The sequence below is a fragment of the Vidua chalybeata genome, chromosome 11 (genome assembly GCF_026979565.1).
Source record: "Vidua chalybeata isolate OUT-0048 chromosome 11, bVidCha1 merged haplotype, whole genome shotgun sequence".
Taxonomy (NCBI): domain Eukaryota; kingdom Metazoa; phylum Chordata; class Aves; order Passeriformes; family Viduidae; genus Vidua; species Vidua chalybeata.
Genome location: NC_071540.1, coordinates 11,841,021 through 11,867,306, shown reverse-complemented (window position 1 = coordinate 11,867,306; position 26,286 = coordinate 11,841,021). Strand labels below are relative to the sequence as shown.

The 26,286-nt window shown below is 40.8% G+C and overlaps 1 protein-coding gene across 1 annotated transcript in view; it reads right to left on the bottom strand.

The window, feature by feature from the left end:
* Positions 1–22,996: 22,996 nt before the first annotated feature.
* Positions 22,997–26,286, bottom strand: part of MMP2 (matrix metallopeptidase 2) — a 29,385-nt gene continuing 26,095 nt past the window's right edge. Inside the window, exons 12-13 of the mRNA XM_053953078.1 lie at positions 24,714–24,823; positions 22,997–23,991 (exon numbers count right to left, since the gene is read on the bottom strand). Coding sequence (XP_053809053.1) covers positions 23,888–23,991; positions 24,714–24,823 — 214 coding nt within the window. The 3' untranslated portion in view covers positions 22,997–23,887. The remainder of the gene's footprint in view (positions 23,992–24,713; positions 24,824–26,286) is intronic.

Sequence of the window (26,286 nt, the reverse complement as noted above, 5' to 3'; positions counted from 1 at the left end):
CGGCCGGCCCTGCCCACCGCGGGAGCCCCGCCTCGGGCAGGTGAGGGCGGGCGGCCGGCGCAGGCCCGCGGCCAAGGTGGGCGGTGGCGGCGCCGGGTCCGTGTCCCGCAGCCCCGCCCGTTCCTTGTCCGCGCTGCCCCGCGCCGGGTCCGTGTCCCGCAGCCCCGCCCGTGCCTTGCCCCGCGCCGTGCGCGCTGCAGGCTCCGCAGCTGAGCCGCGTTCGCCGGGTGCGGTCACAGGGCGATGTTCGTAAGCACTGGGAGCAACGCGGGCCGTTATCTGGGAAGGAGAGGGGCAGGCGCGGTCGTGGCACGCGGCAGAGGTCGTTTCTAGGGCAGTGGTGCATTTCCAGCGCTGCTAAGGCTGGCACAGTGATTCTGGTTCTTGAGCACGTGAGGTCTGCAGATCCGCTGCAGCCTTCCTGTGCGTGCCGGATGCCCGCGGGATCCCTTCCCGCAGGTCTGCCCTGAGGGGTGCGCCAGGAGCGCCGTGCGGGGCCGGCGGTGCGGTACAACACCGTCCTCCGGCACCTTCTGCCGGCCTGCCTGCCTGCTCCTGGTTTCACCCCAGAGGAAGTTCCACGCTGACCACATTTAGGAAGCAGGCTTTTGGTTTCTCACAGGATCCGGTCCAGTGGTGGGGCTGAGCCGCCAGTCTGTCTGTGCAGGGAGCGCTGGGCTCAGGCTGCTGGCCTCCTGCGTGACATTGGTTCAAACACTTCGTTTTGCTATGGTGCTTTTCCAGTTTCTTCTTTACGTGAAAATATTGGTACTTCCTGGCACAACAGTATGTTGCCAGACTGTTCACGTTGCTGTAATGAAACTAATTATAAACATCTCATGCTTCAGTTCCCACTTTGACGTCTCTGCTTCCACAAAGATACCATCAGCATTCACAAAACTTAATTATTATAAAATAATAATTTGTGTTTTGCAACTGCAGGTGCTTAAGGAGTAGTCATAATGATATATTTGGGCTAACTGAAGCCTGCCTATAATGGAAGCTTGATGAGTGTAGGATTTCCCTTGGCTGGTTTCCAGGATTTCCCAGCGGTTGCCAGTCCTTGAAACCAGCATCATCCTCTGAAAAAGCTGAGAACTGTGAATGAACTGGATCAGCACAATTGTCGCAGAAAGTAAGGCTGGGGGGAACTCCAGAGGAGAAAGATCAATTCTACCTCCGTCATTCTTGACAGATAATTTTACAAGCTCTTTTTCAAAGCCCATGACTTCCCTAGTTGATCCATTCCAGCACTTCTCTGGTAATGTCTTGAAATGATTTTTTTTTCTGTATCTGAGAAGAATCTCTCTCATTGCAGGTGATATCTACCCTCAGATGGATACAAGAACTGGTCCCTTTCCTCTCTGCAGCTAGTTTTTGTACACTTGTGTAGTGTTATGATTCCCTTATGCTTTCACCAGACTAATGTTTCCAGATTTTCCCTCCCAGGTGCTAGTTTCTACATATCTGAGCATTCTTAAAGCCTTCCTCTGGCTTTTCTCCAGTGAGTCCACATCTTTCTTGAGGTACCCAAACAGGAAATACTACTGCTAGGAGGCCTGACCAGTGCAACTGGGTGGGCAGGAAGGATAATTTATGTCTGACAAATTATGTTATTATATCACTATATAATAGTGTCTGGTTTTTGTTGGTTTTTTTTTTTTCTCTCTTTTTTTTTTTTGCCACTAGCCTGATCGTGTGACTTGCACTGTGGCTTTGCAGACATGATGCTTTCCATATGTAGATTAGTGCTTCTGGTGACCTGTACTTTTATTAAAAACAATAATATTGATTATAAACTTTCTACTCTTCTAAGGCTGATTAGCTATAGCACCATTTGAAAGGCTTAACATCACAAGTAGCAAAATACAAGCACAGTGCAAAAAAACCTTTAACATTCAGAAGACATGAGAAAGTGCGATCATATTTAATTCTTTGGCTAAATTAGGGTCAGCATCTCTTTTGAATAATAATTCCTTTTTTTTCTGTGAATCTGTGGTAAATTGAATCTTGATCAATTGGACTGCTAACATAAAACACTACCAAGCTCTTGCAAAGCTGATATCTGGAATCTTTTACCAAAAGGTTTATGTGGTGCTAAGGGTGGATATCAAGGGACTAAGTAGCATTAGCTTGCTACTAATTATTTTTCTTGGTTGAAACTACAGCTTTAGTTCTGCAGGTCACTAGGACAGCATATGTTTTTCCTGAGAAGTTTACCCTATACCTTGATTCTGCCTAGAAACTGTAGAAGAGTGGCTCTGGAGCAGGTGTACCTTCTGTATACAATCCTAATGAATCATATTAGTGATACATGAAAACCCAGTACACATTTCCCTAGTGTAAGACAGGAATTTTTCTCTCTCATAAATAGACAGAGCTTTTTTTTTTTCAAAGTGTATTCAGCTTTATACTGTTTAATATAAATTGTATATATACAGTCTAAAATGGACTAAGATATCTGCCTTATTGTAGCTGCCTTTGGGACAGTTTACTCTCTTCCTCATTTTTGTAAAAATATATTTAACTTATTTTCTTATAATAAAATTTGTGGTAGGCAAAAGCATATACTACAGAATATTAAATATTTGCAAACATTTTTTTTAACCAGAGGCTAAAAGGAGGCTCCCTTTTTAACATTTGTCTGTTTAATTCTTTTGATCAAGGCTGTTGTTTTACCTTTATAAAAACATATTTACAAAGACATTTTTGATACAGAACTTGAAAACCTTCTCGTATTTTACCTGCTCCCTGCTGCTCCATTTGTCTGACAAAAATCTGCCATCTCCTGGCCCGGCCGTGTAACACTGCTGCACACAGCAGTTGGGGAGCATCTGCTCACTGCTTGTAGGAAAAACATCTCCGCTCAAGGACTAGCTAGAAAACTTCTTCATGCAAAGTGCCATTCTGATTTTCCAATTTCATTCAGTGGTACTAAATGTGAGCTACTTGTGAGAAATGTGTATGAGGACAGCAGTAGACTGCCATGTGTTTCTGTTCTCAATTCAACAATTTCTTGCTTTCTTGCTTTTTTTCTTGTTTTTTGCTTTCTGTCTTGCTTTCTGGCTTTCTTTGTCTCTTGCTTTCTTTCTTGCTTTCTTGCTTGCTGTCTAGGCCATGGTCCCCTAATGCTGGTTGAGTTTGTGCCCTCCTCCTGGAAGAATGCCTGCTAACACCTTCTATGTGCCCAGCTGTGCCCAGCTGAGAGCATGTTCTCTGCAGCAATCAGGGCAGCCAAAAAGTGTGACACAAGTCACATGAAATTTGTCTTTCTCCACCTGGGACAGTCTTCCAATGTTGTCCTGGTAAGCTGTGTATTCTCAAAGGTCTTTATGCCCTGCCTGTGCACCATGCAGTCCCATGCCACCTAAATGGCACTGTGGCATGCTGGATGACATAGGGTGTGCAAGCCTGTAGGGCTCTGTCAATCAGTGTCAGTCTCCTGGGAATCCAGTGCTGCACGTCCCTCAGTAGAATTCACTGATTTAGTGAAACTTCAAGCAAGGAAAGCAGTTTGGGACTGTTCATGTCACAGTGCTCTGGATGAGGTGCTGACTTGCATGCAGGCACCCATCCAAGCAGGCACACACAGGGGTGTGCATGTATACACAAACCCAGACATACCTTTTATTTTCTTCTAAGGCAGGTGCTGAGATAGATGTATCTTGGAGTTTTCATTTAATGTTTAATAGAATTGAAACAGTCCTTAAGATAATCTTTCTCTTGGGTATTCCTAGAGGTTTTCTCTTACAGACATTTGTTTCTCTGCCTCTGTCCCTTCTTCCCTAAATGTTAGACTTTCTGCATTTGTGTTATATTCCTTATATTGATACACATAAGGTTCACAGTGTTTGCTTGGTAAGTTTTCAAATGCTTCGTTCAATTTGAGAGTTTTTCCTAGCTGTTTTTGTCACAGGGAGGTTGCTGTCCCCAGTATGTTACCCATGCCAGCCCATAAGTGCACGTAAGAGAGTCCTAGCATGCTGCACCAAAGAAGAAAACTTCATGCTGAAAATTCCCTGAGGCTTCTTCTGTTGAATTCCCTTCTCTTTGCAATGCTTAATGGACATAAGGAAAATAAATCAGAGGCAAGAACCTAATCTCTTCCTTTAGCAAGTCATACCTGATAATGACCTCTGCAAAGGGAGACACTTCAGTAGATGCTCAGCTTGTGTGGTGTTAGTCTCAGTGGAGTGGGTAGGACTTGGTTGGCTTTTTGGTCGTAGACAGGCAGAGATTGCTGAGCCAGCTCTGAAAACAATTTAGGGAAAAATAGCATTGACTCTCGCTGATGCTGAGTGAAAATAGAGGTGGTATTATCTCAGGGATTCCATTGGGTATGTACCCTTGGAGATTCCTCTTTCCTCACCTGAGCTGGCTGCAGAACTAGACACCTTGACAAGAATTTCTCTTCTGTTCCTCTGGGTAAGGAAAGCTCTCAACTGATGATGGGGCATCTCCAACTCCCAGTGCTCTCAAACTGGCACCTTTCCTGATTACTGAATTCACCTGAAAACAAAAGGAAAAAAATAGATTTGCAAGAAAAAGAGAGACTCCAGTGATTTGTGTGAGAATGAGATAAAAAATTACCGGTTGGAGTTTTTTTCCTTTGAACTGAACCCAGGAGCCTCAGAAAAGTTTACCCTATTTAAAGCATTAATTAGGGAGCTGACTGTACATAAAGATAAAACAGAACTCCTAAAAAAGTCTCCAGGGACTCCAAAAAACCCAGGTTTGTCTACATGGGGCAAAAGAATTTTAATTAGCAGCAACTGAATTGAAGTGAACTGATATGAGCAACAAAAAGAGAATTAATCCCACAATGTATTCAGAGAACATAATTGAATGTTCATTAGCTAAGAGTTATATACGGACTGTTAATGAGCAGAAATGAATATGTATTATTTCTTATTAAGCTGGAAATGTATGGAACTAATTGCATTTAAATATAGTAGCTATAAAGCTGTTTATTAACAGTCACTACTAAGAAGAGGAAAGACATCAGTGAATTTATATTCTTTACTGCAGTATCGTTTTAAATATTTATTATGCTAAGTGGTATTAATACATAGTTTTTTAGGGAAATGGTTATTACTTGTGCTAGTAGGGCTCGGTGATGCCTTCATTTAGATAGGATTTAGGCTTTATTTATTTTAAATTTGAGAAGGCAGCACAAACAAACAGAAGCTCTCAGATTCCTCTAAGGCAGTGTTATTATTGCTTCTCAGGGCGAGGGTCCTCTGTTACTCGTGATCAAATGACACTTGGCTTCTTGATGTCATACCTTGATAATAATCTCAGGAGAAAGTTTTGGTAAGGTTTCTTTGTTGCAAATGTACAGGAGAGAGCCATCTTGTTAGTAGGTGTGGTGACAGAAGACCAGAAGGAATTCATATTAACACACAGGGTGTGCTGTGCATGCACCCAGGAAGGGCCCATGGCTGCCCAGGAAAGCCTGTGGAGACATGCTCGGCTGAGCCTGAGAGGAAACTGGTGGGCACTCTGTCTGCTGAGGGACATAGGGAAGTGTGTGGCAGTGAGCAGTTGCAGGGTTGTTTAGGTTGGAAGGGTTCCCTTTAGAGCATTTAGTTAGTGAGGGGTGCATGAAGAAGGGAAGGGATGATGTAGCTGCTCATCCCTAGGGCAAGGTGTGAGATGAAAGCCCTGGTGTCCAACAGCTCCTCGGCCTTGGAGTTTTGTCAGATGAGGGGTGGTGACTTTGCCTGAACATTTTATGGCTTTTGCCCTGATTTCAGTGGTCTCTTGGTAAAGGAGAGGGACAGTAGACAGAGATGGAGAAGGAAAGGAGCAGTGGCATCCTGAGTGGGTGCAGAGCAGCAGGGAAAAAGGAGTACCACAAAGAGGAAGCTCTGTAAAAATAACTCAGTACAAGTGTGATGGCTTCCCAGTGTTGAGCTAGCCTGTTTCCTCTGGAGCTGCTGTGGAGTGCTGGACCAAGACACACCTGCTTCTGTCTGCAGACTTCACTGGCATCTGCAAACAAATTTGGATTTACACCCACAATTGTTCTTTGCAGTTAAAAGGCCTCATCTTCTGCGTGGCAAAAAGAGGTGTTTTCATCCTCCTGCTCTGTTTGAAATTGAAGGATGTTTTGAGGCTGCAGTCAGGGATTAACACACCTTTGAGCTTGTCTGTGCATTTGACGTCAGTGCTTTAGGCAGTGATTTTGTGAAATTTAGATTACTGTCTTCCTGCTTACATAGAAAAATACCTTGCTTGTTCTGATTTGAATTAGAATTATTTTTAATTTTGAAATTTATCCTTTTATGAAAAAGTTACTATAGATTATTAAAGTAACCAGAAGACCTACCTTTTTAGTAATCTGAATTTCTGTTTATTAATTGTACATATGTGTTTTTACTACAGGATTCTTTAGCAGTAGCACGTTCACTTCAGGAAGCTTGTAACTTTTCCCCTATTCACAAGAGGGCGATAAATCCCCAGTCATCTTTATGCAGCCTCTAGTACGTGTTCAGTACCTCACTGTAAAACATCATAAAGATCAGCTTGCTGTCAGAAAGCTGATATATATGTATATGATCTGTATGAAATATTGTGATGCCTTTTGTTTTGGTTTATGCGGAGTTTAAGCTATGCTCTGTTTATTTCATCCCACTGCAGATCCTACTATGAGTAGAAGCTAGATGTGGAAAAGTTATTTATAATACCCATCCACCACACACTGCAAATGTTTTCTTCATGGTACACATACAGATATTAAATTCAGACAAATGTCAAGCACGTAATAAAAAAGTGGTTTTGAGCACAGCATTCAGGAGAATTTCCCATAACCTAAACATTTTTGTATATGTTTATTTCTTCCTCATATTGAAACTTTCTTTGGTAATCAGAATCTTCTGTTTCTCAATGTTAATCTTTTTCTTGAATTAAAGTATATTTTGTTTTGAACATCCCTTTAAATAAAATGTTATTTCATCTAAAACCAAGCCTTTTGTGGTGATAGTATCCATATAGACAGCTGTCATAAGAACTGTGATTTCTCTATTTTTGTTGACAGTTTTGTAATTTATTAACACGCCAATATTTATATTTATTCACATTCACCATCTCTTTTTAATAGTTTCTGTTTCACATTGTATAATAAGAATAATTTCAGGAGTCTTACATGGAATAAGGAAAAGAAAAAAGAACAACTTGTTCAGTGTACTAAATTTTATGTCTCTGTTGATGTTATCCGAGTTCATTCCAGCTCCTGTGTTTGAAGGAGCTGGATTTCTTCCAGCTCTAAAGCTCCATGACCCAGCCCATGCAGTTTTTAAGCTGTCAGTATTAAAACAAATTCTTAATAATTTATGGTTAGTATGGCCTCTGAAGAATGTTTTCACTCTGTATCTTAATATGAAAAATAAATAAATGCTGAAAGTCTCTAGCAATGCACCGAGGTATTTGCTCAGTGTGTTAGTACAGCGTCCAACTGAGTTTAAGGGCCTCAGCTGATGTGACTTCCTTAAATAATAAGACATGTCCATGACTCTTGAGGCTCCTTCTGCAGTCTCAGTGGAGTTCTGGGGCTGTCTCAGATAGCTGAGACAAAACCACCTTTATATTGTCTTTCAACAACTTCAGCTGTGTTTGGTTCCAGAGACTCAGTCTTGCCTGGCCCCTTGCCCAGCTGTTGATTACCTCAGGCCTGCAATACAAGGGAGCTGTTAGAAATCAGCTACCAATAGATTATTTATTTTGATATTATCTTGCCTGTAACCTTCACAATTCACCTCCAGCCCTCCTGCAGTGGTAGACACCAGGGGCTGCACCAGGGCAAGGGCAGAGCTGTCCTTGAGCGCAGCGCTGGGTGTGTGCTCTGGCAGCTGGGATGCCAGCAGGAGCAGGACTGGGCAATGGGCACAGCTGGGGAGAGGTGCAAATTGCTGCTCTGGGGAGAAAATGTACCCTGTTTAAGGGAAATTAGAGTCTGCCTGTGCCTTTCCTAATCACCAGATAAGGTCTATGGTCTCTTCGCTGTTTTTTGTCAACTCTAAAACTGGAGTGTCTTACAGTCAGTAGTTCCCAGGTTGGGAGCCCACTGTAAACACAAACTCCTTCACAGAGATTCTCTCAGTACGGCCAGGCATTTTGGCTATTTTAGTAAAGACCAAAATTATATAACAAACCCATGTGACTGTGTCTGTTGGTTTCCTATCAGCTTTCCTCTGGACAGCAGCAGAGTTCTGTGTGCTTCATCAATGTCTGCTGACTGCCTTGGCAGATGCAGCCCCGGCTCTGCTGTGTGTCCAGGGGTATGAAAATCTTAATAGGCACATTCAATTGTAAATATGATCTTCCTCACTGTAATGTATAACTCATGTGTTTCCAGCTAAGGAAAACAAACTTTTCTTACCACAAAAATGCACCCTCCAGAACTCCCTCCGTATGTCAGGAGGATACTTAAGTAATATTTTTGTCATTATTTGGAGTTTTAAGTACACCACAATAGTAGAAGAGTAAGTATGCAGATGGACCAATTATTTTAATACCATTTCAAGAAATAAAGAGGAGTTGAGAATGAACAAGCAAGAGTAGATAAGGCATTTCCAACCAACTCACTAAGTGTGACTCAGCTGAGGTACCTAATGAGAGCAAGAACTTGGTAGCTAGAATTGAGGGGGGAGTGGAAAGCACGCAATGATTATTTCTTATTAGCAACTGGAGGAAGTTTTCTTCTACCTTTCCTTCTGTAGTGTTAACATCTGTCAGCTTTGCTCAAACCAGTTTCTGCTTTTTAAGGTGCTATCACTGAAGCCATTCTAATGCTATTAATATGACAGGTGAGGCTGTATTGTAAGGACACTAGCAAAATTCAGGTGTGTGAGCTCAGTTAATGCTAATATAATCTTCCCTGAACCACACTGCATTTTCAAATACTGAAGGTGAGGATACTGGGTAATTTAAAGCAAGACCATATATTCCTGCTGTTTGACAGCAGTGTCTCTTCTGCACAGGTACTCATAGATAAGGTTGATCTGACATAGGGACCAGCCTAGACACTTGCAGTGAAGCCCAAAGCAGAGATCTATTATAAGTTTTGGAATACAGGTTAAAAAATAAATATTTTTCTAGAGGAAAAGGGCAGGAAGGGTGGAAACAATGCATCTTGCAAAAAAAGGAGTGAATGCTAGGAAACAGGCTTGCTATAACTTGGCAGTTTTCAGAGACGTGCTGCTATTTGTGCCCGAAGAATAAACATTCTGCTTTTCTGCTGACTGTAGCCAAAGTTTGTGGCCATCAAAAAGGCAGGAGAAGCTCTGAGGAAATGTATGTGTGTAACAGGGACATTTCAGATGCTGATTACAGGTGCTTTGCCCAAGCTTTTCATTCTTTATTTCAAAGAAGGTTTGAGTCTGGAAATGTGCTGTGGGATTAGAAACACTGCCTAAGATCTACCCAGCTGACTTGGAGAAGCTTTTGGACACTGATATGTGAGGCAGGTCCAAAAAACTGAGATTGGGCCTTGAACAGTAAAATAACCTCTTTTTCTTCTGTGGAATCAGATCACAGATGTGGATATTAACAAAGGATTATGAAGCTGTAGCTCAGTTCTCATAAAGAGAAATGGTGATTAGTTACAGAGGCTTGTGAGCTTCCTTCCCAGCAGCAGAGGGGCATGGACCCAAAGGGGCTGGGTGTTGGAATTTCACTCGTGCTTCACTGGGCAAATGACAGTAACTCTGTGCTCGTTTTCTAGTCTGTAGTATGAAGTGGTTATCTTACTGGAGGGATTGAAAGGCATAATCAGTTGTAAAATGTGTTGAAACGGAAAGTGCTATCTCAGTGCAAAGTGGTTTTATCTACTGCTGCACACCCAAAGGATTTACTTTTGAGGTGGAGACACATTTCTTAATGCCTGTGATGTGTACCGAGACAATTGGAAATAATAAAGCCTTGGGGTAGTGGTGTTGGAACCTTGTTCTTATTGAGGTCACTGGCAATTCCATCACTGATTTCAGCAGGAAGAGGATCAGGCTGCTTTATCAAGAGGCCTTAGGTAAACACAAGACTTTCCAAGACTAAGGATCTGGGTTTTTTGGAAGGCTGAATTGTGCAGTGCCAGTCCTTGCCTTGGTAGTCCAATGGCATAGTGTAGACACTTTACGTCAACTGATTACTCAGGGATTTATTAACTTGAAATTTTGAGGAAACTTCTAGCTTCATTGCTGTCTGCAAACAAAACATGCAGAGTGAAGGAGGTTCACATACCCTAGGCATTTTGGTGGAAAGTGAAAGTGAACATCAAATGTGTTAATTGAGCAGAGGACAGTAATTCAAAAGGATGTGTGCCATTAAAATGGATCATCCGATCCATGAAAGAACTTAGAAATAAACACAGTGTTTCCAGCACTGTTGTGGAAACTGAAAAGTGGCAGTAGATGGGGAGACAACAACAGAAAAAGAAACAGAAAAATCTCCACAAACACAAAATAAAACAGGCCTTGTGGAAATTTACCCCAATGTAAATCAAGTTGAAAATGTATTGATATTTGGGAGATGCCTGTGACAGTTACAGACTTAAACAAGAAGGATGGATATTTCTCTGAAGAATTTCAGAGTGTATAGATCTGCAAACAATTTATATATCAAAGCAGTCACCAAATGGGCTGGAGAGGCAAAGCAACAAATCTTTTCCAGAAACTGCCATTATCAGAATTTATGAGTAGTGGTAATCTCAGTGTTGTTGCAAAAGTGAATATTAATGTCTGTATTTTAAATAAAATCTGATTTTGATTTTGTTATGGGGCCTTAGAACTCCTTGGAAATGGTCTTGGAAAATTGTGCTGTAGCCATGTCAGCTGGAGTCTTTTGACGTATAAATGACAGAAGTCTGGAAAGTATTCTAAACTACCTGTACTGTCTTGTTAAATCACAGTGCAGTGTTTCATCTGACCATTGAAGATGTGTATAGTAGGCAGAGTTAACAGACAGATGCACAGGTGACTTTCTTATTAAAAAACAGGCTATCCCTTATTTATTTCTAATTCTTTTCTAAAGAATTTGCGCTCCCAGATGATTTTATGCTTTTGCATTCATTTCTTGTTTTGTGAAGGAAGATCTTTTAATAATGTTTAGCATCAACCTCTCCCGCCTGTGCAATTTGCTGCTCTAGTAAAAATGCTGTTCCCCTGCAAAAGCTTATAATGTGCTATAAGAAATGTCAGAAATGATAAAGCAAACCCAAGAACCTCTGAAAGAAAATGTGCTGCCATGAATATCTGAAATTTACTGAACCACTGCTTTTATTATACTTAAATTTCAATAAAAACTTTTCTTAAGAGCTTGTGCTTCAGTGGGCATAGAGATGTGTTTTCTATGTAAATAGCAGTGTTTGCCCTTTTTTTTTAAAACTGTATTCCATTGCAGTAGTAAATCCTACAAGCAAACTAAGACACAGTTTAGGCCATGAGATATGGAATAAAATCTCTGAAACCGCTCTCTGTGCTTGTTGGGTTGCCAGTTGTGGCCATAGGGCAAGAATGCCTTAGAGAACTGATTTTCTCAATGTTATCATGTATGTTCAAGTTTTGAAAATAAGAGACAAGGGAGGAAGCCAAAACCCATGAAAGGTTACTAATAATCTCATTTTGCCTCTTTGTTGTTTTATGCCTTGCCCCAGATTCTAGAGCTTCGCTCTCAAACAAGATGGTATGGCACAGGATTTATTTCTGAGCACTTATCACTCCTCAGCATTTACATTTTCCATAAGAATGCTTTCTATTTATAACTTCCTTGAGATCATTTTTATCCACTTACTTTACCCTGAGGTATCACTTAGAACGCTGCTCAGAGGTTGGCAGGGTTAGTGTAACCATTAATGCATTAAAGTTGGCTGCTGGAGGTGTTAATGCTTCACTGGCAGTTGTGTTTCAGAGCTGCTGTCCCTCGTGTCAAAGGACTTCCTTTCCTAAGTGCCAGGCCAGCACTTCCTTCTAGCTGAAGTCTTCCTCAGTAACTCTATCAACTCTCCCAGTTACCACTTTTAGTTTCCCAAGATATCAGGCTTAAAGTCTTGCAAGTTTGAAGATGTATTTGTAATTGTTTTTACAAATGTCTGCAAATATAACCGATTTTCCTGAGTAGTCCTTTCAGGAAGTCTCCTCTGCATCTCTTCAGGGCCAAGTTACCAACCAGGCAGGAAGCAAGTGAAAAGGGTAGATTGTAACAGGGCCAATCTGTGACTCCATCCTATGCAGAAATATCACTTGAATATTTTCAGAATGAAAGGCAGTCTCTCCAGTTTTATATTCTGCTTGTGCTTTTTACTGCTCTTTTCCACATATCATTGGAGAACTTTTGTGTAGACAATTTTTCAGGTAAGACAATCATTACCTGTCTTGCAGAGCTTTGTCTTTCTCTCCTCCTTTTTTCCAAAGAAGATCACTGTAAGGGACTTGTAATGCTACCTGTATTACAGTAAGTGATGTGGTGGTTGTTTAGCTTTGCATGGACAAGCAGAAGTCTAGAGTTGCAGCATTCTAAAATCTGTTCATGGTTTATTTGGTGAGGCTGGGTCGGTTCTCAAGCTGGTTTAGATCTGTTTCTCTGTAGCTAAAACTGGCAACTACAATGCTTATCCATGAAAGCAAAGTTGCTTGCTTTAACACAGACCTAGGGCACATCTCCCATGGAGATAATGTCATGGAAGAAAGTAGTTTAATGATGGAAGAATGGAAACATTGGAGAGTTCTTTGGGTTTTGGTTTGGTTTTTTTTTTTTGAGATTTCTTTTTCCTGTACTCTGTCCCAAAGTAAATGTTCTGTCTTTGCATGAGTAAGCTGAATTGGATGTTAAGACCTCTGAATATCCTTGGATAACTTAAATCAAGCAGGCTGTCATAACATGGTTGAGCACAAAGTTTGTGGCTGAGTTTAAAAGTACCTGAGGGGAGAATAAACGTGTTTAAGGAACTTTGAGATAAAAGGTCAGGGGTTTTAGCATGCACAGTTGAGCATGGAGCTTGTTCTGCTTCATTAAAGCAATGCAAAGGATGCCCTGTGACATGGTGGTCTAATCCAATGCCACTGGGCAGAGCTTTGGTACAGCAAGTGCTGAAGTTTTACTGGAATAAAGAAAAAGCTAATTGCTACTTTGGGCTGCACAGTTGCACGCTGGGCTGATTGACTTATCCATTTGGGGATGTCTTATGTGATAGGGTAGCACATACTGCTGCAGGTGTACAAGTTCCTGTTGTGTTTTCTGGACACAAGTGCAATAAATAATTGTGTCATTTCTATCAATAATGCTGTATGTTGAATACTCTGGTCTTGTCTTTCTGAAAGGGAGGCTGTGTTCTGTTGTTCCTACACCTCCTCCAAAGGCAGTCAGGACCCCAGTAAGACTTTGGTGCTGCTGGCTTTTGGGCTGGCACTAAGAGTGAACCACTACCAGCCCATAATTACACCAAAATTAGGAAGCTCCATAATTATGAGTACAGCCTGCCTTGCCTGTTATTGGCCCTACTAATCCTGCAAGGGGGAGGGATTAGCAGATGCCTGTGGTTGCTCTGCAGTTCTTCAGAGAAGGTGACATTCTGGACCTGCTGCCTCTTCCTGTGCCAGCTCTGACCCCCCAACTCCACAACAAACTCCTCAGCTTACTCCTCAGAAGTGTCCCATGGGTTCATTAGTTCAGGTTTATAATGTGTCCTGATGTACAAAGTGTTGGTATTATTACTTAATACCCTTGAACATCTTCTTGGTAAAGAGATAGAAGACATTTAGTTACAAAAACTGTGTATCCTGAGAACAACAATCCCATTGTCTGAATTCCAGTGATTTTTTCTTCATGGCTTGCTATTACCATTCAGTTGACTTTTAAGAACATATAATTTTTAAACAGTTTTTTTTTTAAATTTAGAACGGAAGTTGCCTGACATTAAAATATTTAGATTTATTCTGATTTTATTTTTTAATTGCATACAGCGCTGCTTTGATTGAAAATATTTAGACTGAGAAGACCCGTGCCAATATGCTGTATTTGTATTTTTCCTCAGCTCTTCAGGAAATTCCTTGTCTGTCTCTGTTGCTTGGCTATAATGCACTTAATGAAAACAGTTTTTGTTGTGTTTTAGAGTAAATGTGGTATAAAAACTTTGGAAAGAAAACACTGCTGCCTTCACAAATAATTCTAAGAAAAAGGAAGTATAAATGAACTTGTATGTATTATTTCTCATTCATTGTGTTGCTTTCTGTCAGAAGCCTTGGACAGGTTAGATGCAGATTTCTCTGTGGGCGAATGATGTAACTGGTGAAATGAACATGTGTTACTATGGAATAATTGATAGTCTGTCTGTTTTAAAGTTCTGCATTCCACTATCTCTTGATCACATGTAACACTGCAAGTTGAGGAAAACAAGAGCTTTTTCCTTCTTCCTCTAATGAGGAATCATTTCACTGGCTCTGGGTCTTACTGGGACTTAACATGTCCAGACCACATACATGTCCTGAAAAGATGAACACAATAGTATGATGGAAGCACTTAAAAAATAGTTGTGTTATTTAATTTATTCTAATTTAACTTCTGAAAATGTGAATTTAACCTTCTTAAATACTTTGTTTCTAGGAAGACCAAGTAGTTCTAGCTTCTGCTTGGAGCACCAGAGCTAGTCTGAGTTAGTGAATATTATGAAACAAAGTTTCCATGAATGAACTAACCTGAAGCATGTTTTCAAAAACACATCTGCAGTCAATAATTTTGAAGAGTAAGAAGTGTTATGGACAAATTTGTTGAAAGCATATTCTATACTGGATATGAAATTCTTGTGCACATGGATAAACAGCACAATTCCTGGGCTCTGGAGGTCTGATACAGGGCTTTGGAGAGACACTCAGCTAGCAGGGTTTGTATGTTTGCACATAGTTCCTAAACAGCATGATTTGGAAGCCAGTCATGTCCTGTGGTTTCCTCATATCCTTCATGTTGGATGAAAAATAAGCTGTCATTCATGATGTTGTGGAAAATGAACTACTTAAGAAGACAGTCATTGAATGTGGTAAATTTTCTGTTGTTTATAGCCCTTAAATCAAGGGTAAAAGTGACTGATCAATGTAGTAATCAGTGGTTGAATTTGAGGGGACATTTGAGGAGATCAGGTTAAATTATCATAATGCTCCTTCAAATGTAAAAGCTACAAAAGCACTACTAAGCACGTGCACATCAGAATTTTATGTACCACATTTATGTCGAAATGAGTGTCTACTGTTCTAAAGTGCTCTGAGGGGAGAGGAGAGGCCTTCATTTTAACCCTCCCTTCCCCAAACTCAGCATGAATGCTGAGCTGCTTTAGAGTGCCTTGCAAATAGACAGAAAAGAACATTCCTCCTTTATCCACAAGGCACTGCTGTTGTGTTTAACTCCAGATCAATGGTTTTTGTTTGTTTGTTTGTTTGTTTTTAATAATGGTAATAATATCATCATCTTGTATTTTAGTAAACTGGAAGTGTTTTTATGAGTAGCCATCAGTGATACAGAAAAAACCTGTTCATGGTGATGGTACACACCTATCCCGTGAGGGAAATGGAGAGGTCTTGCCAACATAGATTAGACTGTGATGGATATTAGACAGTAAGTGAGAATAGATTAATCTATATAAATGTGAAGTATTTAGTAGTATTCTTGAGCTCCAGATAATGAAATGCCATCGAGGCACAGTTAAATTTCTGTTTATTGACAGACATCTGCTGCAGTAAAGAGCCAGGAGCATGCTCTATGTCTTGAATTGATTTTATATTCTGATAAGTCTCCATAGTTGTGTGAAACATGCTCAGCTGCTCGAATGGAATTCAGTAGTTCTGTTTCTAGTAATAATTTATCTGTTACCTTGCTTATGATTATTCCTCTTCTGGTGATCTCTCCCCGTCCCCCCTGTAAATAATAGAAGGAAGACCTCTAATGACAGGTTAGTTCATCTCAGAGTTTTGAGCTGCTTGCATATTTATTTTGTACTGTCAACACTTTGTTAATATTTCCATGATGCCTGAAGTTTTGGTGTCAGCCTAAGACCAGTAGCAGCTGTAACAGCTGTCTGGTCGAGAAGAATAATTTTTGGATTCAAAGTGTAACTTTGTGTTGCTGTCCCTCCAACAGTGAGTGCTGAGTGATGTTCAGGTGGGATGGCAAAGGGGAGGTGAGGCCAATGCTGGCTTCCCAAGGGTGAAACAGAGAAATAATTTCTGTGAAGATGAACCATGTGGCTACTTAGCTACTCATTTGCCATTTCCCTTGCTCTTTCGCTGTGGCTATTCTCACATTTTGGGTTATCCTGTGGAGTTACTGGCTGGTAGTTCTGTGTTTGCACTGTTAATGTGAGACTGGGTAGCACTGCCCATCCTCCTTGGTTTCTCTCCCAAAGTTATGTGTTTAGGGGTGTGAGTGTGCAGCAGTTATCCCTCTTAATTAGCAAGGTTTCCCACTCTAACTCCTGTGTTCTCAAGCACAGCAAGATATTTCAGGCTACACTTCCACTGTGATGCCACAATTGTGCCATACCTTTTATCCACAGAAGCAAGGTCTGCATAATTTCCCATTCTCCAAGAGGGGAATCTAGTCATATTCCAAGATCTAAAAAGAAATACTTTTTACAGAAAATTTTAGAGTTAAATAAACAGTTTCAGCTGTTGAATTATACCAGAGAATTGCACCAAGGTGACCTGTTAAAATTACACTCAGGTGGTATCAGTTTAAAGAACAAAGACTTTAACAAGTCTGGAAAAAATAGAGATAATAGGCTGGAATACCCATAGTGCGTGGTGGAGATAGTGCAGAGACGTGGCCAGAGGTCTACTGGCAGCACACTGTGCTGCTATAAAGACAATATTTGCTCTTCAGACTGGCAGCAGTTGCTGTGGGGGACTTACCTCCTACAGTGAGGAAATTCCTTGAACCTGGCTCAGTCATTTCCCAGCCTGTCCTGGCTGAAGGCTGTGTGGCTTTGGATGACTTTCCTCATTTGGCTTGAACGGATGGTGGCTAAAATGAAATGCCTGAGGGACATGAGGAAGGAGAGACAAACTCAGGGGAAAAGCATCCCCTAAATGAGAATGGGGTGTACATATGGCAGAGTGTATATGGGAGTTGTGGAACGTGATTCAGCAGTTCTCCCTCTCTTTAAAGAATTGATTCCATAAAAGAATTTTCACACTTATTCCCAACAAAATGTGCTTTCCTTTTGATGTTTAAATACTCTTTATCTTTTTAAATAGCTTTGGACTACCCCAAAATAACTGGCCCAAAGAGAGCAAAATCCTTCAAGCCTTCTGTGTCTTACAGCGTAAGGAGGACTCCGAGGGACGCAGCTGTTTTGTGTGCTGCCTTTGGTGCAGGGGGCTCTCGTGGGGCCGTGCTGGAGCAGGAGCGGCTGTTTGGGGCTCGGGGAGCCCTGTCCCGGTGCTGTGCTGGAGGAAGAGCGGGTGTCTGGGCTCGGGGAGCCCTGTCCCGGTGCTGTGCTGGAGGAAGAGCGGGTGTCTGGGCTCGGGGAGCCCTGTCCCGGTGCTGTGCTGGAGGAAGAGCGGGTGTCTGGGCTCGGGGAGCCCTGTCCCGGTGCTGTGCTGGAGGAAGAGCGGGTGTCTGGGCTCGGGGAGCCCTGTCCCGGTGCCGGCGCTCCGCGGGCCGGGTGCGGTGCGGCCGCGCTCCCGCAGGGGCCGCTCCGAGCCCGGGAGCGCGGAACGTGCCCACAGCGAGAACTTCAACAGAACTGCCCTTCCCAAATGTTTGTCTGTGACAGCCCGTCTGCTGCCTCTGGAAGGAAAATCAATGCTGTGTCAACTGCAATAACTCTCCCTCGGTTTGCTTTAAAGCCGTCAATTATTGTAAAGCCACTTCTTGGCTCTGCAGAAGCTTTTATCCCCTGGAACTCCAGGAATGGTTCTAGTTTACATCCACATTTCATAAATGTCCTTCTGAATTAGCCTACTTTGGGACTGTGTGTAGGGCTAGTGAGGATGCAGTTTATTCCAAACTTAGGAGAAAGTAAGGCTCATGTACTTTGGTTGTATTTTTTCCACCATAATTTTTGCAGAGCCTCCTTTTGCCTTTTCACAGTGTGTCGTGTGGTGTCTACAGCAGCCTAGCTCATGTCACAGTTATTCAGATCATGCTCCATTACTTAAATTCCTAAGAATTTTAGCATTAGCAAACAATCTTATATGGAAATACAATGCTGTGCTGCATAGAAAGGCATCTAAATGTGAGACTGGATGAAAGTCCAACAAATGGGGGCTTTGGAAGCCCCTTTGACAAGATTAAAAACCAACAGAAAAAGGATTTTCAGGGTAGGTCCTCCTACTTCATTCTTTTGAGCTGCTGATGAATAGAATTGTGAGGGGCCTTGAAAAGTACATTTTCTTAATGGAAAAGCATGAAAATGCTAGAATTTAATGAGTCTTGCCATGTCTTTGCTAGTGAGAAATGGCTCTCTCTTTTGAGGCCTGAGTTCAACAGTCAATGCATTGACCACAGAGAGAAAGCAGAGCCCTTGTCTTCCTTCTGCATGCAGGACTTGCCTCTCTGGTAAAGTCCTGTGGTTTGGTTTGCCTTATTCACACCCCTGCTGCTGTCCTGAGGCAGTGAGTGCTGCTGTGAGGGTTCCACTGAGTCAGGTTCAGGGAGCTGGAAAGGAGAGCAGTGGAGAGTGGCCAGAATTGTTGAGGTGCAGCCACAGTAGAAATAATGTCTCCATGGCTGAAGTAACTGTATGATGTGACACTGGGTGGGAGACCTGGGGTTGAGTTTCCCAGTTCCTTGGCTAGTGGTGATTAGGAACTTTATGAAGTGGAGGTGCTGGGTCTGCATCATTGCCTGGTACCCAACTGCAGAGTGTGAAGCTGCTTTCAGGCTTCAGCCCTCTTGGCAGCAGTATTGTGCTTTAAGAGGCATAGGCAAGGCAGAATATAGCTATGAAGCAGCCCAGGGTTGGAGCAGTTGTAAGAGACATGGAAAATAAGCCCTCTTGGATAACTTAATATTGTAAATTCCTGTATTTTAGAAAGTGGAGACCACCTCCACCTAATTCCAGAGACAGACTGCCAAACTCCAGGCTAATCTAAATTAAAACAATTATCCTCTTACAATTTTAGTTTATTTTGGCGATGCTAACAAATTCTAAAGAGCAAAGCAAGTCAGTCATTTGTGAGTAATTCTGAGAAGTCCCAGAGGAAAGGACTGGGCAGTAAAAGACAGCTGAAAGTTCAACAGATTCTGTTTTTCACCCTCTGGCTCATTGTGCAGAGCATCTGTGGCAGGTTTGCAAGGCAAATGCAGACCTGTAGTGTTATGAGGTCTTTTATTCTTGTATCACTCTTCCAGGCTGGCTTGTTGGTTTTCTGAAAGACTCTGAGCATGAGTCTGTCTGAAGCTAAACTTTAGAAGCCTCCTGGGAGTTTGTGGATTTGCAAAATGAGGTGGAAGAATGATCCAGTGATGACATAAGCAGGCAGTGTGGATACAGCCTTCCCAGTGCTGCTTAGGCTGACCAACCTGCTGGTGTGGCCTCTCATGCAGCTATTGCAGCCATGGAGAAAGTGCTTGAGCAATAAAACAAATGAACTACTGATTATCTTGGATTTCTTGGCTGTTATCTCAGTAGTGCTACCAGGGAAGATCACCTGTGCAGGCCGAACACTTTTACTTTATCTCGCTGCGTTGTTCTTTGCTCAGACTGTGATATATTTTCTGGAGAAGGGAAAAGCTGGTATTATGTGCTGAGCAGATTTAGGTCAATTAGCCTTCAGACAGTTGGACTAGCTGATTGTCATAGGTCTCTTCAAACCAAATATTCTATTCTGACATCTATATTAAATAAAATATTCTAATATAGCCATGAGCGATTTCTTTGTGTGTGCATATGTATATATGCATGCAGGCATATATTTAATATGTAATTTAGAAAAAAGCTATTATATATACTTCTTAAATTATAGATATTAATTTCATGCCCTAAGGCACTTCAAGACTAGAAGAGACTATTGGTTCACTTCATCCATTCCCTTCTTGGTCCAGGCCAGGAATTTGTTTTCTCAAAAACCATGAGAAATAATATGTCTGATGAAGAATATTCTCTGAAAAGGCAAGGAGTCTTGATCTGAAGTCATAGATGTTGGCTTAGTTGTTTGTTTTGAGGTTTTCTTCCTGATTTTTTTTTTATTCTTACTACAGTTTCCTACCTGGAAAAACCTAAAACTTCTGATTGTTTTACATAACCAGTCTGGAACAAGTGCATGTACCAATCTCTGTGATTCCACAGAGCTAAATGCATGTTTGCTAATTTCAGCTCTCCCAAAAGCAGAAGCATGTTAATTCACTTAGTCTTTGCTGCTAAAAACATACATATCTGAGTTTGTAAATAGAAATAATTTGTCCAAAATGGACCCAAAGGGGGCTACTTCCTCCTGATTTTAAGAATAGCACAGTTACAGTCAATTCCTAAAATTTATGGGTAACTCTGCTTTGTAAAATCAAGACAGAGTAGCAGGATGAAAATGTATTTTTAGCAAATACAAAGTGTTAGTGAGACACAAACTGTTAAGCATGATTCACAGTTCAGGCTGCTTTGTCTGTTGAGTGTTTAAGCTGTGGCATTTCATTATAGCCTTGGCTGCTTTTTATGTATTGTGATGGAGCAGTTGCTAAACCACTGCCCTTTGCCCTACTGGACTGGAGCTGCCCTGCTGGGGGCCTGCAGCCCATCCTGCTCATAAGTGGGAGAAGATTTCCTTCAGCTCAAGGAGCCAAAGTGTCTGAACTCTCCCCGTGTTGCAACAAGCTTCGGTGCAACACATGTGCAACTCTACCCTGACACCAAAAAGTCCTAAGTGAACCCAACTTCAATTTAATAAAACTCTAGAAGTAGAACAAGTTCAATAAATGTTTGTGCTGGATTTTGTATGGCTTTGAGGTAAACACTTATGCTTTTTCTCTTTGTTTCTTCCTCTTTGGAGAAGGTAGGTAAAAACTTTTGGTTCTGTTCTGAAAATGTCTTGGCAGAAATGTGTTGAGGGCAGGAGAGGCAAGGGCAGCGACATCCTTGACAAGGGCACAGTCTCAAAGTGCACAAGAGAGGTGAAAAAAGAGGCTTAGGAAGGGTAATCTGGTTCAGCCAAGGGTCTAGGGATCATCAAGAACGTCCATAGTGTTGGGACAGACCTGGAGTTAAACAGGGAAGCAAATGAGTGGGATGGATTTGCATGGGTCATGGGTACAGGCTGAGCTGAGGTGCTTCTCAGGTAAGGACTTTCCATCTCATGGTTAACTCATTGCAAACAGGAGAGGAGAGGGAGGTTTTAGAAGTGGCTCTCAATAAGTGAAATTAGACTCAAAAGACTTTTTCAGGACACATTTTGTGACTTAGTGTTTCCCAGGTCAGATGTGAAAGGCTAATGAGAAGGTCAGTATACTCCCCCAGCTTGTCTGACATACGTAAGTGATAACCTGGCAAATGTTACAGCTGATGAACAGAAACAGATGTGTTTATAAATGACCTATGTTAATCTTAAAGTCGCCAGTCTGAAACTGAACCCAAAGAAGTGTGCATCGGGTTAAGGATCGAAAATTTATTTCTGGTTTTCTGCCAGTGATTTAGTCATTGGAGAATGGGTTTACATGGGCAGGAACAAAAGGAGACGCTGAGCAGAACTCCTTACACCCACCAGATGTGCAGAGTTTTGTAGGATTATGGTGCTATTACTACAGAACATAAGATGGTAGATTTGCCAATATTGCAAGACATGCCTAAGCTGTAGACGAAAAGGAAACTATTTCAGTAATCAGTAGAAATGTGATTTACCAAGTTCAGAGCTGGAAGGCCCATTGCAAATGTTCTACTATATCTATGTTTGAAACCCTTTCCATATTAAATACAGATGCTAGAGTAGGCACGCTGGGGCTGTATTGACATAAGAATATAAAAATCTTAAGGGGATGGTTATTGAGGATTCTTAAAACAGAGCTTAAATTATTGCAGTGCTCAAAAGGAATGCCTGGCAGTCATTAAGGCTAGAGAATATGTTCAGCACTAGTGCAGGAAGATGTTTATGATCAGGATAGATCATACATCCCTGAAATAGATCCTGCTATCATGAGAGGGTTATCAGGTGTTTGTAAAAACTGAAACAGTAACATTTTGCAATTAGAGCCACTTTGTTTTTTGTTTTATTTTGTTGGCTCTGGTGCAAGACTAATTGTGAACGCAATTAATGATTTCTAATGAGAATGAGTATTCTGAGGAAGAGATAAGGCATCTTTCCTTTTGGCATAAGTAAAAATAGTGCTGGCTCAGTGAGGATTGTCTATAGTAATTGACAGCTTCTTAAAGTGGAGTTATATCTGGATGAGTGCAATTAAAAGATGATTTGGCAAATGCAGCCATTTTAGAAAAAGTATCTTTTCCAAATATCATAGTAAAAAAACTCTGCTTAGAACAGAAAAGCACTGAGCACATGAAGTTATAGAGGACATGAGAAAAAAACAGATCATGGGCTCAAGTCTTAGTTACTGTTCAGTTCTGTGAATCATAGACTTAAAGATGTTTTTAGAAGGAACTAGGTTGACCTCTTGCCTGATCCACAGAGGATTTTGAAGTGTTTCATGTGTGCGGAGCTGGATAAGATCCTTGGCCAGATGGTGTCTGATCTTATGGGTATCCCTGTTTCTCAAGCTTGCATCCCTGTAGGATACATACACCCTCTCTTCCTGCCTGGGCTGTGGAGAGGTAGCCTGTCACAGAGTGTGGATGATAGACAGGAATGGAAACTGTTCAGGGAGTGTAGCGGGCTTTGCACAGACATGGGGCCATATAATCTCTTTAATTGCTGCAGTTGCACCTTGGAACCAACAGAGAAAACAACCTAGATTTCTAAATAAACCCCCTATGTGCTCATATACTGGGGTAATATTTTTGCCTTTGACAGGTAATGCACTGAAACATCCTACTGGATTTATAATTTCAAGTGATACAAGGAAGCCTGGCCATGAGTAGTGTTGACAGTGTAATTTGATTTTATTGGTATTGTTGGCACTTCATGTGTGGGACATTCTTTTCTGGTTTATTTTTTAATGAGAAACATTCTATCAGATTGTGAAAAGAACAAAGCCTAATTGAACAACCCCCCCAATATTATAAAGAACAGAAAAATAAAACACGTTAAACAATACTTGACTTTTATGTATAACGCATTGTCTTCAAAAATCTGAGTCGTTTCCATCCATATAAACAAGTTGTATAGTAGTAAAAAAGTGCATGAAGCAAATTGCTAAATTTAACTAAGGTATTAAAATAAAAAGTACTTTAAAACAATACTTTAACACAGTTTTTTTTGCCATGATTCTATCATGCATCAACACAAAGCAGATCCTGAGGCAACCTGTGCCTTTGACAGTCTTTCTGTATTATTATGTAAATAAATGGAAGTAATGATCAAACTCATAAGAGGGTGAAAAACATCAAGACAAACCATCCATTTATAACAGAGTTGTATTTAAAAAAAAATAAAAATCAAAGTGCACTGCTGGTACATCTCATTTGAGCCTATCTGGTATGTGAATAACAGAGGGGCATGATCCAGTCTCCAAAGGTTCCAAGGCTTTGTTTAAGCACCAAGGCAATAACGAATGATGGCTGTTCTGTTCATAGCACTACTATGACTAGCATGACAACGGAAAAATTGTACCAGAATATATACGTAAACATCTTTTGTATACTGAGGAGGCAAACACTCTTAAATTATCTGATGTGTACAGTACTGGTACTCAGTGTTTTGGTGCCAGTACCAGACTGGTCCAGTAATTAGCATTCAGATCTATTTCTAATTACAGATAAGGCATATAACAAAAAAGTAAATATTTGGTTATTGATATCTCATATGGTTCAGCAACCCAACCAGTCAGAGCTTATCTTGCCAATTTTAACAATCTTCAAACTCTTGTCTTCCATTTGTAGATAGTACTGATCTTTGAAAAAGTAGGTATATCCTGTTAAAATAAATAAATAAACATGCTCAGATTATGGAGCACATAATTCTTGGTCAAAGATATTTTTGTCTTTGTGATTTCATGAAGCTTAATGAACTGAATGACTTATTTCCCAAAATATTCATTTGTATTATTAAAAAGATATATTTTAAAACTACATTAAAATTCTCATCCTGTAGAAGAGAGCTTGTTGTTAAATGGAGCTTAAATAAGGTCACTACTTTGTGAGCCAGAATTTTCTGGGATGAAATGTTTACTGGCAAAATAGATGTTGAAAATGTGACTGAGTCAAGACTCATGTGACATCAGTGTTGCTTTCAGACTTTAGTGCATATGCGTGCAAAATTTGGGGCCCCTTAAAACCACAGGCCAGGATCTCAGCTGGAGTGCATAGGAAATTAAGAAAAAATTGCAGCATGAGACCCATTCATGCCTGTGATCAGGGAGATTATCATACTTGAGTTCTGGTTGTGCTAGGGCAGGATGGTGCTGAAATGGTGCTGGGACTGTGTGCTGGTGTGGAGGAACCTGGGGAGTGTCAAGGAGCTGGGAAATGTCCAAGCCACAAGGACTGGCTCGGTCATGCACCCTGGTGTTAGGACATCCTGTGCATCAGGCATTGGGTCCTGCTCGTGGGCCACAAGAAATTAAAGTCTCTAATAAGTTTTGCAGCAAACAAATAAGAGAGTTTGTTAGTGACTTAAATCAGAATTACAGCTTACCACTGTCCCCAAGGCCCAAGACAGCATCGAGGTTATCTGGAACACCATTCCAAGCATCAGCAATGAATTTTGGGGATGCAAGCTCCATTTTCTTCTTTTCTTCATTGTACCTGAAGGAAATCATATCTTTACATTACAAATCTGCACTTAATGTCAAATTGTAATATAATTTTTCAGGGTGTCCTCAGCAAATGTGACTATATAAAACAAATAGAAATATAATAACTGAGATTGTACATAGTTTCTATTTCATTATAATTATTGCTGATTCCTTTAAAACCCTGTGAAATTTTACATCTTTCCTTCAAAAATGCAATACTGAATTGAAAATACTCTTTCCAAGGAAAGTTCTTTCCAGAAGAGTAATTTGGATGGGGTCAGTGCTGAGCAGGAGGCATGGAGGTGTCCTGAGCACAGTGATGTGCAATATCATTTGAAGCAGGCTTCAAGTACAGCATGTGAGGCCTCAGTGACCCCTCAGGTGCTCAAGCACCTCTTCAGGAGCAGAAGACTTCAGAGAGGTCATCCTTGACAGTACTGGAGGGAGAAAACCATTTATGTTCCTAATTTCTATTTATCCATGTCTGTAGGTATCTCAGGTTACTTTTCCCTCATTGCTCTATGGAACTACTTGGAATATATCCAACGTTACATCAGTACTAATGAGCAGTAGGTTGGTCAAAATCAATTTAAAATTTTCATTTAAACTCCTTACTCTTTTTTTTTTTTCCCCCTGGGCTATTTAAAGAAAATCTAATACTTTGCTGGGTAGCTTTAAAACTTCAGCTGTGGAATCTGAGCCAGCTCCTTTCCCCCTCCCTCACAAAACTTTGCTATGCTCAACAGTCTTGTTATAATAACACTAAAATAGCTTGTGGCTGGAATGAAGGAGAGAGAAGGCTTCCAAAAAATCCATTTAAAGTAAGTGTGATAATGACACAGGAAGGACTATGGTATGTAACTATTTTGATTCCATTGACAAAGTCCTTGTATAAAATGTAACAGCCACATACTTAAGGGTTATAGCGTCTATTCAACAGAGATGCATTTTTTTCTGAAATATTTTTCAACTGCTTGCTTTCTACTTCATGCAGATAGAAATCACTTAATCCTATTTTGTTTCCTTAACAATAAATTATGCATTCTGCAGTGACTGCACTTGATAAGGTACTTTGATAGAAATACTGTCTGTGATTGGAGTGATGAATTACTTGGAGGCCCTGCAGTACAGTTAATCAAAACAATAGTTGGTACAGAGGAAACCAGCAGCTTTTTAACTCAAAGGCTGTAGGTTTTAGTAGGAGTCTGAAGTGTTGCAAATGGCTGTATTAGTGTTTAAATGGTCTCTACAATATGACATTAAAGAATGAATAACATTTTTAAGTATTTAGTTCTTTTTTCTTTTCTTTAGATAATGGAGCAGATTACTGTCCTTAAAGTAATTGAAAATTATGATCAAGTGCAAGTGTATGGAAAGTATATTATAAGTATAGAAGTATTTTATTTGCTTACAGGAATCCACAGCCATTAGGATAAAATAAAATAATTCCGTTTAATTCTAACATGAAATTAT